Raw genomic sequence first — 19,711 nt, forward strand, 5'->3', positions numbered from 1 at the left:
ATATGTTTTAAATTAGCAAGAAAAGAAGTAATATCGATACCTGGATATTGGCAGGAATATAATGACAATTAGTTAAGTAAAATACAGAATCAAAGAGTATCCTGATTAATTGAATTGACAATTCACTCTGGCAGTTCAATGTTGAGATACAACAATTATTAGGAAATAACTGAGTTAGGGCTGTTGCTTTGAGTGCTACAAATGGTGGTCTACAAGAGGAATGACAGTGCTTAACACAAGAGCTCCTATTAGTGTTCCGGTCGAGGGAGCGACTCTGGGACGGATTTTTAACGTGCATGGAGAGCCTGTTAATAACTTAGCGCCTTGTAGATACAAGTAAAATGTCTCCTATTCATAGATTTGTGCCTGCCTTTACATTTGGTAGATTTGTGATTTTTTGAAAACTTGGGACAAAGAAGGGCTAGTCTTCAATCAATATTGAAATAAGAAGAGATTTCTTTCATTTTCAAGACAAAAGCAAGTGTAAAATAATTCCCCAACACAGATTATAAAAGAAAAAGAAATCTTGTGAGAGTTACCAAGATTGAAAAACCAAAAAGTGTTGAAGACTAGTTTTTGGTTCTGTTTGTAGAAATTCATTGAGAAACATTCTTAGGCTGGAGGAAAGTTTGAATTGTTGTCCATACACTTAAATTAAATAAAATCTTTTGTTCAATATCATTAACTACTGCTTGTTCAATTATTCCAAAGTTTGTTACAACTGATTGATGATTGGCAAAGGCCGAGGAACTTGTATCTTATGTCACAAGTTCGAGCCAAGTTCAATATTTAAGTACAGAAGAGTAGAGAGATGGTCTCATCATCCCGAGTTTCAAAGATTATAATTGACCCAAAGAGTTGGCTCCAAACATATATCTCAATCATAATGAAAAAAAATTGCACCCTGATATTCATTCTCTTGATTCAAGAAGACATTTGATCAATATATGACAAGATTTTTATATTAAAAAATTGCATCATTCATGAATAACTTAAATTTCTATACTATGGTTTCTTTGAGACGTGGCATAATGAGGTAAAAATCATGACTATTCTATTCTCCCAACGTTCTAGTGCAACTTAGCATTAGCCATGCTCCAAGCATTTAGAGTCTCAATTGTGATTCTCTCTGCGCCGTTGTTGAAGGCAAATAAATGTGCTTTGTCAAATATCGCCAATGTTGGATAAACCCTTGATGTAATGCACGTTTTTCCTCCAGCACCAAAACTTTCCACTACAGAATGATCAATCTGAAATATAACCAAATTGTTAAAACACGCGAAATTTATATGAAATAGGTAAATTAACAAAGAATTGAGATGAGGGCTTACCAAACTTCTAAGAGACAATTTCTTGTCTGCTAAATCTACATCTACATATCCAGCAAATGATGGTTTATACATAGTTGTTTCATTCTTTAGGCTTGACCTGGTGACATCAATGGAAACAAATAAACAAACAATTCAACAATAACATTATTGTCAATTTATTTATGTGACATTCTTTTTTTTTGGTGGACGAGGCGTTTAAAAAATGAAAGAACAAACCTTGAGGCATCGGAACACATAAGAACCTTGTATTTATCTTGAGCCTTGAAAATTCTAAAGAAAACGGGTGTGTATTCTTCTAAGTTTTTAGAAGCCAAAGTTAGGAGCCCAAAAGGCCCAAGTCCACCTTGGACCGTTGAACCTTTAATGGCGCATACATCTTGCGCGTAAAGATCAGCCCAACTAGGATCAAATGGCTCTGCCTTGTCCAAACTTGCGAATGAGAAAATCACTTCAACATCAGCCTGCAATTTTCAAATTTAATTTGCTTTTTCACATGCGTCTCAAATAAGTATAACAAAAGGAAAAAAAAGAAGAAGAAATCAAGCCCAAACCTGTGCAACAGTGATTCCTTTGATTTCAACCTTTTCTCCTTTGTTCAACTTTTTATTGTTTAATTGAACCTTTTTCTTTCTCAGTGTTTCTAATTCTTGAACAGGCCATTGAACCAATTGTTTTCCACTAGAATCAAGCCAAATTTTACGAGGAATAGGGTGAACTCCGGCCCATCCTTTCCTCACATCGTTATCAACAGTATCTGATTCATTAGCCCAACCCAACAAAATCCTACGATTCTTGCCACTATCAAAGAATGTCTTGGACGCGTAATAATTACCATAGTCAAGTCTCAATCCTTTCCATCCATCAATAGAAGTGTTATCCGGAAAGTACTTATCCTTTTTGGTGTCATATGTACCAATTGTGTAATGATCAAACCTAGTAACATCAAAGCTAACCTTAAGAACATGTTTAATTTCTTCGCCGTTGTATGACGTGTCCAAACCATCTTTATTTTTCAATGACACTGGAAAAAAATCAGGACATTCCCAATTTCCAGTACCCTGAGCTGAGTGGAGTGGATGTTTGGCTTTGGTCCATTTCATGAAATTCTTATTACTTTTGTACATTATAACCTTTCCCCTATGATTCCTCACACTCCCAACCAAGATTCTCCAATTTCCATCTCTGCCCATCCATGCTGTTGTTGGATCACGAAATTGGCTTTTGTTGATGGTTTTGTCAGCAACAATCAATGGATTGTTATCGGGCTTGATCCACTTACGAAGATATGGATCAGACATGTTAGCTGGGATTGCATAATTTTGGACTTGTGTCTTATTAGCATCCACAATTCCAGTGTAGAGAATAACAGGCTTGTTGCCTGGCAAGATTGTGGCTGACCCGGACCATGTACCATACTTGTCAAATACTTTGGACGGGTAGATAGCGGGTTCAAGTGGGATCCAATTGATCAAGTCCTTTGAGACCGAATGGGCCCAAACAATGTTGCCCCATATTGCTCCCTTTGGGTTGTACTGGTAGAATAAATGGTACACTCCATTGTAATACATTGGACCTATTGAGAACAAAAATGACAAAAAAAGAAAAATTACTACAAAGTAAATAAAATTTAATTATGGCTAGTAAAAAGTATTTGTAAAAATAAATAAATTTGACTCACCATTTGGATCTGTTGTTTGTTTGAAGCATCATGAAGAAACCATGAAAAAAAAGGAACAATTGAGATTGATTAGTCAAAACACAATTAAATGCAAGAAATTAAAACTTATAATTGTAAAATGTTAAAATCAAAACCTAATTAATGCACATATTTTGAAGTTTTGATGGATGAGCTTTCACTGTCACTAAAAATACAAAAAAATCTAGGAAATATAAAAAGTTTTTGTGTTTTTTTTTTCTTTTTCAACATAGAAATCTACCTTTTTTTTTTTTTTGGAAGTTTCTAAAGGGAACCAACTCATGCAAGGCCCACAACCTCTTTTCCATGGAAAAAAGGGGCAAATTGAAGAGAGACAAGAAATTTATGACTTGTACAAAAAGAAAAATCAAATATAGTATTGAAGTTACAAGGTCAACAAAACTCAATAGCTTGACCCAAAAATATTTAATATGTATAAATAATTCATTCAGAATTCAGTAAGCGGAAATAATTATAGATACTTAATAGATCTAGATGAGTTCCTACGATGACTATAAGTTATAATACAATAATAATAACAGGACATGTTCACTATCAAATATTTAATAGAGTTTTAAAACTATATACAGAGTCTGAATAAATGTTATAGTTTACATGAACTCGTACTCAAATTTTTAGAATCATTTCTACTATAGAGTTCATAAATTTAAAATCCTGAATCCGCTTGTGTTGGAGACCAACAAGAAGGATGTGCCCGAAGACAAAGACTTTCCTACAGGCTACAAGTTGCCAATATTGTCCAAAAACAGTTTGACTTTTCTTTATTCATTAAATATAAATCCCCCAAAAGAAAAAGTCGTTTTGTAATTTTTTTTTTTTCTATTTATCATGATAGTAACAACAAGGACTATATTTATTATTGTTATATTATATTACTACTATTATTTCTATCCTTTTTTTCTTTAAAATTATACAAACTGAATTGTCAAGAGAACAAATGAAATCATAACGAATGTATAGAGTAATTCATATTTTTATTTTAAATTTCTTTTCATCTTTACGTCACATATTTTGGATCTATATATTTCACGTACTTTTGGGCTCTTCACATGTTTTATTTGTATATACTATAATATAAATAATGTTATATATACGATTGGTTCAGATTCTACCACCAACCCACGTACCCTACCTGGTTTGGGGGGTGGGAGGTGGAATTGACTATATTATATTATATTATATATATATATATATATATATATTTTCATCCAGTGTCTGGTGAGCCCGACTAAATCGAGATTCACGCCCGAAAGTTCCATATTGGGTGAAACGCTTCCTAATAAAAATGACTTCGTACTCAAGTAGACTCAAACTTGAGATCTCTTGATTAAGAATAAAAGAATATTTATTACTGTACCTCAATCCTCATATATATTTTATTATATATCTATTTTTTGCTTCATATAAATATATATACAATATTATATAAAAGATATCACATGACACAAGCATTAAGTTCATTTTCTCACGCTAGCCTCAAGTTGACCACATATTAGCTGTCTCTAAAAACACATCACGAACCTTTCTGTGTTAGAATTTTTTGAAGCGTATCGACGATGTTAAAAATATTTATTTTCTTTTTCTAACTTATACGGTCATTTTCCTATCAAATTAAATTAATATTTCAAATTAAAAAATTAGTATTATTTGTATAAGTAAAAAATAGCAGGCTGGCACCTAAGTTTGACTTATAAGTTGATGATGTGAACAAACAAAAAAATCTTCACTTCGTTTGTATATATTAATTAATAATATCTATAGAACGGCAATATTAATTGCGATACTAATTATTCATATGTGAATCTGCTCATCATGGGAAACATGTAGTTTCATTAACTCAAAAGCTGTCAAGACTATTATTATTATTATATTATTATTATAACATATAGTATCATAATACCCTAACATATTCAGTCAACCTAACCAATCAGCTGGAAATAATTATTAAAATAAATCATTTCTAATCTTCGCTCCTGTTCATTTTTATTTATCCACAAATAAGTAATTATACATATGTAGATACTTCCGAAGACGAGAAAAAGCAATGGACAAAAGCGGATGCAACCTTTAAGTTTATTCTAAATTTTAAAATAGTGATCATATTGTATTAGTAATTGAGTTTTAAATTTAATTTGTATACCTACTTAGTTAATTTCTTAATATAAATACAACAATCAAACTAAAATTGTTGCATTTGACAGAATCTCTATGGCCGTACTTAACCTTTTAGCTCCGCCCCTAACAATAAAGTTGGCAAAAATCATGACTTTTAACCCAAACATCATTTTCATATAATTGTACAAAAAAACAAATACAAATAAGAATAAATACATATTTCAAAACTTTTTATGTTCAACTTAGAACTCAGAACGTCTAAATCATAAATTGAGACAGAAACATATAGACATGAAAAACAAATGAAAAACGTACCGTTAATCCAGTTTTTAGGAGGTTGAAAATGATAACCAGTTCTATGGACCTTGCTAGCATCAACATGGCTAGTAGTAGATTGCAAGTGCATATAAACTTTGTGAGAAGCATCAACAAATACTCCATTGTTGATAAAGAAGCACAACAAAAGAATTGGCAAAGCCCAAAGAGAAGAAGATTTTCTTAAAATCTCCATCTTTAATTCTTCTTTTTGTGTTAAATAGAAAGAGAGAGAATTGGTATGAAGTAGAAAGAAAGGGTGAGAAGAGTATTTATAGAGAAAAAAAAGCTCATAGAGATGAATAGATAATTATGAAAAAAACTAAGGTTGTTTAATTACATGTTGAACAAAAAGTACATAGGAGTAAACGTTAAATATTAATTAAATGTTTTTGTTAGAATTTATACGAGTCAAAATTAGTATAGCTAGTCAATATGTTATTCGGGTTGAATTCGAGTCAAATCCAATCTACTCAATTTTGACTAATTATCTTATTTGTTCTTTTATAAAAAAAAATTAATATAACGTATCAAATTAAAAAAAAAAAAAAAGGTCTACTTGAATTCTTTTTACTAAATTTCTCATGAGATAAATTAGATTATATATCAACACAATTTTGATGAACTAAAAGTGATTAAGTTACTAAATAAGCGTATGAATAACCCAGCTAAATTTAAATATATTAGACAAATTATATTTTATGAGTTAATTTTATAACGTATAGTTTCAATTAATAATCAGACTTAGGGTCGTTTAGAAAATTCTCTGATGTTTCTCTTATCAATTTTAATTTTGAAAAATTAAATGTTAATCCTTGAAAAATTAAATGTTAATCCTTGTTTCCCACTACTTTCCTCCTTTTGTATACCCTTTTTTTTCCTTCCACATGGCTTTTGCTATTCATGTGCATGCAAGTTGATTTGATCTACCATCGACGAATGTAGTATAGTGTATGAGACTTATTTTTTTTTCTTAATTATAAGTTTTGAGTTTGAATCGCGTGTATGATTTTTTTTTATAAGCGTTTCCCCCTTCCCCTCGAATGGAGCCCTACGTGGCATGAATCTAACTTAATTGGACTCTAATATGAATATTGAACATCGAATAAAAAAAAAGTTGACTTGGACTTTTTTTTTCTTTTCAAATAAACATGGAACTTCATTGGATCACGGTATGTTAACATTATTTTTTGGGGTTTTAATTAGTCTTTGTCTTATAATCCCTTTGTTCCCATAGATCGAAGTGTAGTATGCATAGGCATAATTAACTCTAATTTTATCCAGTTTATCTTTTTGAAAATTACATTTAATGATAAGTAAAAAAAAATATTTACTTTCAAGAACGATTAATACTTTTTTCCTCATGATAAAAATTATTTACTTTCAAGAACAATTAATACTTTCTTCCTCAAACAACAAACAACAACAACATACCCAGTGAAATCCCACTAAGTGGGGTCTGGGGAGGGTAGAGTGTACGCAGACCTTGCCACTACCTCGTGGAGGTAGAGAGGCTGTTTCCGAAAGACCCTCAGCTCAAGTACACCAAAACCAAGTTCAAGGCGAGGATAATACTTTCTTCCTCATGATAAAAAAATGACAAATATTTATAATATAATATTTCTTTCATCTCAATTTATATGACATAGTTTAAATTTCGAGATCCAAAGTTATTTTCTTTGACTGCATATTCAGACACATACAATTTGTAAGATACATCTTTGTAATCTATATAAAAAGTACTATAAATCATACAAATTAACAATATAAAATATTTTAGGAGTATATCAATAAATCGCGGTTAAAGATTTCTTTTGATCCCATCTCAATTCTTATTTCTGATGTTGGCCCCTTACATATTCAATTGCGCAGCACCAGATGTGTGTGAAGAGGCTTACATCGTCCTTTTATGGGATGAGTGATCTCTTTAATATAGTTTGAACAAAATTCTCACCTCTTAAACTAACTTTTGAGGTTACGTTAGATTTAATATTTTGTTATTTTATTTGTTATAGAAATACTTAAATTGATAACTATTTTGACTTTTAAATCATAATATATACGAGGTTGAGTCGAATCTTATCCTAACTCCCAAGTCCTCACAAGTTATCTTTTAAGAAATTATCTTATAAGTAAATAATATAATTGGGTGGAGAAAACATTTAAGGAACTTAATTAGAAAAATCAAAGCAACAAATCTCATGAGGTATTTGACAGTTGAACAACTCAATAGAAAATTCAAGAAAACAAAGAACATAGTTAATTAGTGTACGTAATTTCTCCAAGCATGTAAACATTGAAGAAAGTTACCCCTTTTTTTCTAATCTTCAAAATTCCGTAATAGAAAGCACTTTCTTGTATTTGAAAATTTCAGAAATAGCAAACATAATAGATATAATAAGGCTCTATAATTATAGTTTCGATAATTGCGCTTCATATCTATAGTTTTGTTTGCTATGGAGGTTGTGGTTGTATATTTATGCCCGTTTGTATATTTCGCTTGCGAATATACAAATCGGGTAAGTATATACAAGTATTTATACATTTATGAATTTTTCAGAACTTCGTTTGTTATACAAAGAGGGTAATTTATTATGAATTTTTCATAAATCGTATACAAATAGTTAGGGTAAGCATATACAAAATTCTGAATTTATATAATCAGAAACAATCATATAAATTTTGAATTTATTATAAAACATGCAAATTACAAATCAGATGAATAACAAGATTGGACAAAATTAACTGTAGTTGCAAATTAAAATTTCCCCAAATAGTAAATATAACATTCAATATGATTTAAATGTTTATTATTCTGCACAATTTTAATTTCCCTTTATTTTATTGTGCAAAAATTTTGCTGTTAAATTTCAATATTTTTTTTAACTCTTGATTTTTCAAAACAATATAATTATTAAAAAACAAGTACTTGAATAGTCAAAAGTCAAAGGATAAAATTAGGGGACAATTCCAAAATTGGGCATGATTTGTCAAACTTTTTTTCCCCCCCAATTTCCGCCCATAATCATAATGGAAGGGACCAATCAGCAATTGGCTATTTTAGCCTCTAGTTTTCTTTCCTTCAAATTCTATACTTGTTTTTTTTTTTTTTTTTAATTTTCTTTTGTTCAAATTCAATTAATCCCGATTCACATTAAAAAGTCTGTTACATTACATGTGGTTTTAAGACTCGATACTAGAGAAGGCCACTCATGGAGAATTCGATACACCTCATTAAGGTGAAGGAAGTAGAATGAGTTGACTATTGTTCAGGGGATGATACATACTGTTTACTATACGAATTAGATTGAATTCAGTAAATATACACTAAACATGTATACATAATAAATCGTAAACCTACAACATAATGTTAAGGGCTTAGTGACAAACGAGGAATTGCCAAAACCCATAAATTCAAATATTAAATCTCGTATTGTTGTTGTATTATAGTCTTCACCTTTTAGTACGTCAACCGATATTATTACCATGTGATTAGAGTTGCATATGCATCATATTGTTTGGTACAACTATGAAACATATAAAATTATTCCATCATTATGATATAAATGTTAAGATAAATAATCTTCATATTAACTAATATTCCTTATCAATATAAAATATAATTCTGTAATTCATCCTTATCGCTCGTACCAAACGACTTACGTTCCCTCGTCAACTACTCAAAAATTATTGCCAAGAATTGTGCTCGTGACATTCTTTAAGACAATATATACTTTATGTGTATTCATTCAATTTTTGGATATCACATATGCGTGGAGAAAGTGAGAGCCACATCCCTTTTTCTTTTTCCTCCTTATCCACTTATTCTATCTTATTATAAACGAAGAAAAAAAAGATATTAATTAACATGCTAACATTTATAACACGTGAAATAGAATAAAGTAAAAAAAAAAAAAAAAAAAGTGTTCAATCCCCATTTGATAGTTATGGAGGGTGGAAAAAAGGTAACTTGAACTTATTAAAGATAAGATTAAAATCCAAGGCTTGAGTCATATGTAGTGGTTTCTATTTCTCGTGAAAAAGAACAAGCTAAGGCATAAAAAAATTAGGGAACGGAGGACATAATCTTAGATATGAGGTTATGAAAGATATAAATTTGGGTAGATAGTTAGTTAGGTAGTTGAGAATTGTCTTGTTTATTCTTCTTACTAGTAGGCATAATATTACATTGAGAGTTTTTGTTATTCTATTTCTACGACTATTTGAGCATTCGTACACTTCAATTATCGTATTAGTTTGTTGAAGTGAGTAGTGACGATTACTTTTCAATTTGCTTTGTCATGCTTTCTTTAATTCTTTATCTTGACTTCTTTTCTCTCGTTATTTTCTTTTTTCGAACTGTCTTGTAACGTTTTCACTTGAGTCTATGATCTATCAAAAATTAACTTTTCTATTTTACAAGATAGAAATAGCATCTATATACACACTACTCTTTTTAGACTCACTTATAAATTACACTGGATATGGATTAAATAATGTCTCTTTTTAACCAAAAAATAAATTAATTGTGCCTACATAACACGAGTTGGGGGTGGCTAGCTGGCAAATTTACAGTTCATTCATTTGACTACACAACATGATACAACAATGTTTATTTTATAAAAGTTGTATTTTAGATCTACCTTATCTTTCTTATCTCTTATAATAACAAAAAAAGTGTTGAGTGTTAGATAAGGACCTTTTTTACAAGTTGACTATGTGACGGTGCACCCTAACGTAATGCCAGAGAAAATGGGGAAAACAAATAATTTAAGAAATTTTCTAATAGAATATTATTTTTTAAAAGAATATTGAATCCATTATATATAGTTCTGTCTACAACAACATATATATCTAAAAGATCTCAAAAATAGAGTATGCCGAGAGTGATATGTAAGCGATCTTATTTTTAATTTTTTAATGTGGTATTTTTACTGAAATATTCAGCACGTTCCATTGTTCAATTTTATTTTATTTTTTATTTCTCGTTAGATGTTTGGTACTTAAATTGTGAGCTCGACTAATTCAGATTGTGTTGAATGTATAGTATTCTATTCGGGGTATACATAACTAAGTTCAAAATCGAAATTCTTGATTAAGGGAGGAACAATTCTATCCACTGCACCACATCATTTAATGGTTCATTTTCTGAAATTAGATCAAGATGTACTCCATTATTATATGAAAAAAATTTAGTCTACATTAACAGTATCTTATAGATAATTTCTGAATATCTAAGAAAATTAATTCAGTCTAAATTTATCGAAACTGTTGAGAAAAAAGAATGGCAACTGACTATCCTCTTGATATGTTGTTTCTAATATTTTTTTTTTTGCACTTTATAAAATAATATAAAATATGACCAATTTTCAGCTATATATAAATATTTTTTTTAAAAAAATTGGAATTATCTGAAAAGAATTAATGAGATCGTTCATATATTCTCCAATACATTCTTAATTTTATTTAATCGTAATTACTTAGTAAATATTCATATTTTAATTTTTTAACTTAACTATAGTAAATTAATATAATTTTGATATAAAACGGCCTGCGAATAAATTTTTAATGAGATACTAGTGTTCTGTATTATCAAAGCGACTACGTTGAATTAATCAAATAAAAATCATATCTCAATCTTTTTTCAAAATTGGAAACACTTTGAAAAATCTTCAACTCTCTCTCTCTCTCTCTCTCTCTCTCTATATATATATATATATATATATATATATATATTATATAAATATAAATATTAAAGAAGAGAAAATCATGATGTTTTGGACTAGATAGAGGGGCAAGTAACGTGATAGCTTCAAAATAGATTAGCATAATATTATTTATTGACATTTGAATCTACATGAGTAGAATTAATTATGTGCACTATACATCATACAACAATTATCTTCATATTATAAATACATCGTATTATTGATATTTACAATACACTTTTTTGAATAAATATAAAACTAAGTAAATAACTTGTAAATAGCTTAAGCAGATATCTTGTAAATAAAATTTTCAGACTTGCAATTAAAACAGACAAATTGCAAGTAGCTAGCTTAAGTAGCTTACAAATTACTTCTGAAAGGCCTTACAATTACTCGCTGAATGCAATAACTTTTTTTTCTTTCTATAAATGGGAAGTTAATTCAGTTTATTTATTTATTTATGAGAAGTTGAATAATTATTAGTCTTCCTCTATAATTGTCTTTGATATATTTACTTCATAGTAATCATTATTTTATAACGCTACATATATAAATTTCAGACCAACTTTTTCACTTCTTTTTCCTCTTCTGATCAACTTTATAATGTTTTTGGTTAAGATTTCATATTAATAAAATAAATTAATTTTCGAATAATTTTATTAGTGATAATATACTGATGAAATTTGGCAGACTTTTATTTCTATTGTCAAATTTGGTGTCTTAGAAAGTTGTTCGCTATATGTTTTTCCACTCAAGGCTACATGTGTGTCCAATGTGCAAAAATATTTTTTGAATTTTATGAGTACAATAATTTTGATGACTTTTACAAAAAAAAAAAAAAAATGTTTTGCACTATCACTACTACTCTGTCTGATTAATTTATTTTAATTGTTGTGCTTAATATAAATAACTGATTCAAAATAATTATCATTTTAAAAAGGATAAAGCAACTTATTCTAATGGTAAGCTTGGAAAATAATTATAATTCTTTCTTGACTTTTCAAAATAACAAGTAATATTTCAAAATAGCTATTTTTAGTCAATATAATATTGTCTATTGTTTAATTAGTCAAGCACTTGTGTCCAAAGAGGGTCTTCAATTTTATGTGAAATATCTTCAACGCAAATTGTGTATTATAATGTCTATAACACATTAAAACGTATTAATAGTTGGACACCAATCTGAAGTATTATAATGTCTTTTAAGATTGTTTCATGCTATTTTAAAAAAAAAATTAGACTATTTTTTACAATTATCTTTCGAGACTATAAAAGGAAAATTTCTAATAGTTAAAACTTTTTCACCTACATATCTATCAAGTTATAAAAATGAAAACCTTTTGATATCAAGAAGCAAATTTCTAATAGTTCTGAATTTTAATTTCCTCTCTTTTTATTTAAAAAAATGCAAGAAACTTTATGCCATGGGGATAATAAATAAATTAAACCGATGTGTTCTACTTAATATTTTATATAAATATTTCCACCACTTTTTTACGTCAAAAATTGGGGGCGAGGAGCATGTCTTTTGTGGATGTCAACTAATTTTTAGATCAGTTGGCCAAACCAACCAAAAGTGGAAAGTGGAGTTTGGATTTATCTTATGGATCTTAATAAAATACTTCAACTAGACATATTTTTTATTAAAATTTTGAAAAATAAAATCATGCGTCCACAATATTCGTCTATTAGTTGGTTAAGTTAATCATATAAAATATGTTATTTTCTCTAATTATACATTCGCCTCAATAAGCTATAAAACCTTCTACATGTTTACTCGAGGTTGATGCATATAACTAAAGGAGATGACATTTTATATTGTTAACTTAACTACCAAATACATAAATAAAAACACGTGCAACTTTTTTTCAACAATTTAATCGAAAATGTCTAATCAAACACTTTATTAGAAACTGAGTTGTTCAATTATAGCATGACTTAATTCGAATGTCTAAATGACACATCTGAGTATGTATCAAGTAAATTTCTATAGTGCCTGTGTGTGACCTCCAACTCCAANGTATATATGTGCCCACGTGGACACATTACTATTTATAGTTTTGCATTATTTTTTATGTCCACGTGGGCAAATATATATGTTTAAAATACGGTATTAAATAGTCTAGGGAGGTAATAGGTCCTCATGAAAGTTTAGTATCGCAACAACAAATTCGACCAAAGTTGGGGTATTTTTCAGACCCTTATCCCATGATATTTTATATTGTTAACTTAACTATCAAATACACAAATAAAAACACGTGCAACTTTTTTTCAATTTTTAAATCGAAAATATCTAATCAAAACACTTTATTAGAAATTGAGTTGTTTAATTGAAACATGACTTAATTCGAATGTCTAAATGACACATCTGACTATGTAAAGTAAATTTCTACAGTGCGTGTGTGTGACCTCCAACTCCAATAGTATTAGTGTTCACATTGGTATATACAACAAGAGATTCACAACTTTCCAATTTAAGTCAAATAAAATGAACCTCAAATATTGCAACTTGCAAAATCTATTGGACTATTGGCATTTAGTGTTCACATGTCATGTCCTTTAGCTATTCATATAAGTCATCGATCTTGTTAATTAATTAGTTGACTATATATATATATATATGTGTGTGTGTGTGTGTGTGTACAAACTTAACATTGGCATTGGGGTTCTTGATCAGTCTATATGAGGCTATGGTTTTTTTTGCCAGAGAAAGAGCCAGCTTTATCTTGATTTTTTCATGTTTTTGGCAGTTTATGGATCCACAATATATAGAGATATTGTGTGTTATAAGTTATAACTATATGTTTCTCAAAACACTTTCACACAAAAGGTTAGTGTATAACCATATTCACCATATTAGTCATATTTGATACGAAAGGAAAACAGATGTCTGCTTAGATACCATATAGAATATATTGAACAAAATTCACCAAAACAAACATCAAAATGTTTGAGCAAATCAAATATGTCACCACAAAAATGTGGAACTTATTACAAAGTGTTATCATCATCAATAAGAAGAGTGACCAAATGACCAATTCATCTTAGGTTTACCCATGGTCCATGCATTCAATGACTTAATTTTGATAGTCTCTGTCCCATTATTAAAGACAAATAGATGTGCATTATCATAAATTGCTAATGTTGGATAAACCCTTGATGTGATACATGTTTTTCCTCCGGCACCAAAGCTTTCTACTACTGAGTGATCAATCTGTAAATAAAAATAGGAAGTGAGATCAATAAAATACAGTATGGGGATATACATAAATAAAGAATATGAGAGAAATGAATTTATTTTCTTGGAAAACAAATGAAAAAAACTTACCAAACTCCTTAAAGACAATGTCTTGTTTGTTAAATCTACATCTACATATCCAGCAAATGATGGCTTGTACATTGTCTTATCATTCTTGAGGGTTGATCTGATCATCATACAAAAGAAAAATAAATAGATAACTTAAAGTTAAATAATGAGTTTAGACTTTAAACTATAATAGATTTACCAAAACTATTGATAATGAGTTATGTGGATTTTGAACTCCAATAATAAACCTCATATATAGAAAGATATTAGATATATAAACGATCACTATGAGTTAAACGAAATAGAACTTGTTCAATCCTATTTTATGTCGTTAAGATGTAAGGCTGGAAAAACGAACAAACCTTGATGCATCAGAGCACATGAGAACCTTATATTTATTTTGGGCCTTAAAAACTCTGAAAAATACCGGCGTATATTCTTCCAAATTTTGAGAAGCCAAAGTTAAGAGCCCAAATGGCCCAAGTCCACCTTGCACCGTTGAGCCTTTAATGGCGCATACATCTTGAGCATAAAGGTTAGCCCAATTGGGATCAAATGGCTCTGCCTTATCCAAACTTGAAAATGAAAATGTCACTTCAACATCAGCCTGCAATTCTCATAACACCCTATTTTAGACTCGTTTTTTTATGCAACAATATGATACAAAATGGAAAAAAAAAAAAAAAAACAAGAAATTCAAACCTGTGCAGGTGTGATTCCTTTAACTTCAATTTTATCTCCTTTGTTTAACTTGCGATTACTTAATTGTATCTTTTGCTCTCTTAAAGTTTCTAATTCTTCAACAGGCCATTGGACTAATTGTTTTCCACTAGGATCAAGCCATAATTTGCGGGGAATAGTTTGAATTCCTGCCCATCCTTTCTTGACATCGTCATTAACAGTATCTGATTCATTAGCCCAACCCCACATAATTCTTCGATTTTTGCTAGGGTCATAGAATGATTTAGATGCATAATAATTACCATAATCAAGTCTCAATCCCTTCCAACCATCGATAGAAGTCTTATCTGGAATATACCTATCTTTTTTTGTATCATATTTACCAACTGTATAGTATTCAAACCTCGTAACATCAAGACTAACTTTAAGAACATGTTTAATATTTTTCTTGTTGTATGAAGCATCCAATCCATTTGTACCATGCAATAATACAGGAAAAAAATCAGGACATTCCCAATTTCCAGTACCGTCAACTGAATGAAGTGGATGTTGAACTTTGGTCCATTTCATGAAATTTTTACTTTTATACAATATTGCCAATCCTTGTTTTCCCCACACACTCCCTATCAAGGTTCTCCAATAACCATCCTGACCCAACCAACATGTGGTTGGGTCACGGAATTGGGTCTTGTTAATGCTAACGTCAGCGACAATTAACGGGTTGTTATCGGGCTTGATCCATTTACGAAGAAATGGATCGGATATGTTGGCTGGGATTGCATAGTTTTGGACTTGGGTATTTTTTGCATCGACGATTCCGGTGTAGAGGATAATGGGCTTGTTGTTGGGTAAGATTGTGGCTGACCCGGACCATGTACCATATTTGTCGAATACTTCGGATGGATAGATTCCGGGTTCAAGTGGGATCCAATTAATCAAGTCCGTTGAAACTGAATGGGCCCAAACAATATTTCCCCATACTGATCCATATGGATTGTATTGGTAGAATAGATGATAGACACCATTAAAGTACATTGGGGCTGTTTGGTATAAAACATTATATTAGAAAAAAAGAAGGTTAATTATAAATAAAAAGATTATTAAATTTAACAAAATTACTAAAAGGGGGAAATTTTCTAACTCACCATTGGGATCTGTGTTCGTTTGAAGCATTCGATGGTGACCATGCATGCAAATAAAATATTGATTAGAAAATATACAACTTAATGAAATTATGATAAGATATATATGTTTACAAATTAAATGAAATTTAGTTTAATCAAATCTCAAAGGAAACAAATATGAAGTAAACAAGATGGCTATGATCTTCCGGAACAAAGAAATTATGAAGTCATTTCGTTTCAATTTATGTGAAGGTGTTTGACTAGATTCTAGTACGAATGTTTAAGAAAAAGCAAAGATTATTTAAAACTTTCATAGAGGAGATTTCCCAGTCACTTAGCAAATCCCAACCCTAGTCGGAGGGAAACAAGTCGAGATTTGAAATTTATGAGTTTTGAACTTATCACTTAATACATTGCTCGTTATGATATTTAGGAGTTTTGAAATTTTGTCGTTTGACTTGACACAAAGTTTAAGAAAATAACGTAAACTTTTGAATTTTGTGGTCTTTAATATATGTAGATGTACTAAAATATTTTTCAATTTCGTAGATCTTAAATAAGTTATGTGAAAAGTTATTAGGAATCAGATAATAGTTGTCAAAAAAGAAAAAAAAATGAATTTAGACGAAAGGTAAAACAAGTAAATTGAAATGGAGGGACTATATAGTAGGTAGCCACATATAGCTTAGGATGATCAATCAAACACCCTTATTTATAAATCAAAATTTATTATTCATATGTATTTATATTAAATCTTGAACACCCGAAATTTCTGACTTCACCCTAGGAATACATTATTATCAATTGCATTACATACACAACTTGACCCTGCCTAAACAGTTGTCTCTATAAAATCCAACCCACATGTGATGAGATGTATAATACATACTATATATTAATTAGTATGTACATGTTGAGTACAATATCCACTATATTTACGTGAATGCTACTTACTAGAGTTGCTTGCCACAATGTGGTGGTTCAAAAACAAGTGAAGTATATTTATTTCCAGCAGTTTAATATTTCTTATTTAAATATTTTCTTCTTCTATAAAATAAAAATAAAACATACACAGACAAGAAACAGATCATTGACAAACCTATAAGACCAAAAGTACTTCCAAAAAAGGTATGAATATCACGTAGTTTCATCTTTTTCCTTCCTTCGATGTTGGATATTTATATTGAGAGTTGAGACATACGATAAAATTTGAATTCATACATTATAGTGTCCATTTTTAAGATTGGCGTTTTCAACATATTTTTTTTCATTCTTAACAAGTCGAACTTGAAATCACTGATTAAGCGTGGATAAAATCTCAACCATCCACAACCACATACTTAAGTTATTTTTACATAGTTTCATTAACTCGAAAGCCGTACAACAACAATAACATATCTAATGAAATTTCACTAAAATGAATCCAGAGAGGTTAAAGCGTACACAAATCTTACCATTACCTCAAGGAGGTAGAGAGACTATTTCCGATAGACATTAACTCAAAAGCCATCAGAGTAAGAAGTTAAAATAACTGAATATTAATATTTCCAGTCAATGACCAATTATAACTGAATAAACAAAATCTAGTTATTCAGAAACACAGCAAAAAGATAAAAATCATGAGGTCATAATTATAGAATGCAATGATCTTATCTTATCTCACATACATATATATATGCACCACAAAATTATAACCTGTTCTTACATGTTAATTGTAGAATACTATTGTACTAATAACATAAAAAAAAAATTATATTATCGAAATGTATAACTTAAATCGTACAATAATATTTATATAAATGCAGGTATGAAAAAATGTACGTACGTACCATTGATCCAGTTTTTAGGAGGTTGAAAATGATAACCAGTTCTATGAACATTTTTCACATCAACCGTGCTTGTAGATTGCAACCCTGGAAAAACTTTGTGTGAAGCATTAACGCCATTGTTGAAAGATAAAATTATGGAGATATATAACAAAAAAATTGGCAAAGAAAAAAGAGAAGACTTTTTTAAACAATCCATTTCTTTTGGGTTTTGTTTGAGATGTTCTTTATTTGTGAGGGGGAAAAGGGTATTTATATAAATTATTTAGAGAGAGAAACAACAACTATTAAAAAATTATTTGATTTAAATCGAGTTTCTACGAGATAAGACATCCCATTAGAGTTGATTCGGAGGTTACGTTAAACCCTAATTCACGCCTATATAAAATGGTATATATATATATAATATATATTCTTTTGAAAAGTACATTATTAATGCCCCTAAAATCACAAAATATACGTAAATATACCCACAACATTATAAATAAATAATTTATTTCGTGATTATAATTTATTTCTACGAAATTTTATTGCAAATACTGTCATTATAGATAAGAGTTTAAGTTTTGTGCATCATCAGTGTACAAAATTTTCTACACCATCAGTTACTTTTAATGAGATTTAACCATAGTATTAATAAAATAACATTTACTAAAAAAAAACATCAACAAGGTAGTTGAATCAGACTTGGATTCTAACCAAAATAATTTTCATAACTAAATTATTTTCTTCCAAAGTACGTCACTTTCTTCTCAAGGAACTTCAACTCCTATATTTTGCTCATCTACATTTAACTTTTCCATTAATCTTGCAAAATATAATTATAAATGTTAGATAGCTTACAATTAATTATAAATCTGATCATATAAATAGTCAACACGTTTACTGTAAAATATATTTAATATTAGTGAAAGTTAAATAAATAAACTCCTTCCTAATAATCTAAAGAGCAGAGCTTAAGTATTGGGGACAATATGAAGACACTTTAAGATACAATATTCACCTTTTAGGAGACTATGTTCACTTGTTTTTAGTGCATTGAAATTCTTCTGCTCGTGAAGATATGTTTAAAAGGGCCTTTTTTATGTTTCTAAATGAGAAAAATGTGAAATTTGTTCTAATTGCATGACGGTATATCACTAAGTAGAAGAAGGGTGTCAAGTTTCAAAATTGTTTGACACTTTAAAAATTATTTCTTACCGGTTGTCGGTTGACAATGTTTGATGTTGTGAAAAAGTTTGATGCTGTGAAGAATTACTTGAGCTATAACAAAAAGTGAAAAACCTACGATAAACATAGTAATTGTAATTTACTTTGAAAAAAAATAATTTAATTATGGAAATAATTTTGGTTAGAATCCAAGTATGTTCCTTTTTTTTAGTAAATTGTTGATTTTCTTTTTTCATGAATTATGGTTATTTTATTAAAGTAAGTTACTATGGTTAAATCTCATTAAAAGGAACTGATGATGGTGTAGAAAATTTTTTACACCGACGATGCACAAAACTTAAACTCTATAGATAATTCACTGCATGGTCTCTTAATTTCTTCCTTCCTCCCCACTCCTTTTTTTTTTTTTTTTTTTTT

The 19,711-nt window shown here is 29.5% G+C and overlaps 2 protein-coding genes across 2 annotated transcripts; both read right to left on the minus strand.

Moving 5' to 3' along the window:
• Positions 1-889: 889 nt before the first annotated feature.
• LOC125865809 (beta-fructofuranosidase, insoluble isoenzyme 1-like) lies at positions 890-2,904 on the minus strand. Its single transcript, XM_049546059.1, has 4 exons — positions 1,883-2,904; positions 1,548-1,792; positions 1,332-1,428; positions 890-1,250 (listed from the first exon to the last, which is right to left on the minus strand). Exons 1-4 carry the CDS (start codon positions 2,897-2,899, stop codon positions 1,071-1,073), a joined length of 1,539 nt encoding a protein of 512 aa, XP_049402016.1. The 5' UTR covers positions 2,900-2,904; the 3' UTR covers positions 890-1,070.
• An 11,113-nt stretch (positions 2,905-14,017) lies between these two features.
• On the minus strand, positions 14,018-18,359 carry LOC125865714 (beta-fructofuranosidase, insoluble isoenzyme 1-like). The gene is made up of 6 exons (XM_049545936.1): positions 18,128-18,359; positions 16,320-16,328; positions 15,196-16,214; positions 14,856-15,100; positions 14,515-14,611; positions 14,018-14,400 (listed from the first exon to the last, which is right to left on the minus strand). The coding sequence occupies exons 1-6, from the start codon at positions 18,321-18,323 to the stop codon at positions 14,197-14,199; spliced, it is 1,770 nt and encodes a 589-aa protein (XP_049401893.1). The 5' UTR covers positions 18,324-18,359; the 3' UTR covers positions 14,018-14,196.
• Positions 18,360-19,711: the final 1,352 nt, after the last annotated feature.

This window comes from Solanum stenotomum, chromosome 5, assembly GCF_019186545.1.
Source record: "Solanum stenotomum isolate F172 chromosome 5, ASM1918654v1, whole genome shotgun sequence".
Lineage (NCBI taxonomy): Eukaryota > Viridiplantae > Streptophyta > Magnoliopsida > Solanales > Solanaceae > Solanum > Solanum stenotomum.

Bases quoted from the DNA above. Each gene is read 5' to 3' on its own strand.
- LOC125865714 (XM_049545936.1), bottom strand. From the start codon at position 18,323: ATGGATTGTTTAAAAAAGTCTTCTCTTTTTTCTTTGCCAATTTTTTTG. The intron at 14,612-14,855 runs GTTTGTTCGTTT...TATGATGATCAG, and splicing joins ATGTGCTCTGATGCATCAAG to ATCAACCCTCAAGAATGATA. The intron at 14,401-14,514 runs GTAAGTTTTTTT...TTTTATTTACAG, and splicing joins CATTGTCTTTAAGGAGTTTG to ATTGATCACTCAGTAGTAGA.
- LOC125865809 (XM_049546059.1), bottom strand. From the start codon at position 2,899: ATGTATTACAATGGAGTGTACCATTTATTCTACCAGTACAACCCAAAG. The intron at 1,429-1,547 runs GTTTGTTCTTTC...TGATGTCACCAG, and splicing joins ATGTGTTCCGATGCCTCAAG to GTCAAGCCTAAAGAATGAAA. The intron at 1,251-1,331 runs GTAAGCCCTCAT...GTTATATTTCAG, and splicing joins AATTGTCTCTTAGAAGTTTG to ATTGATCATTCTGTAGTGGA.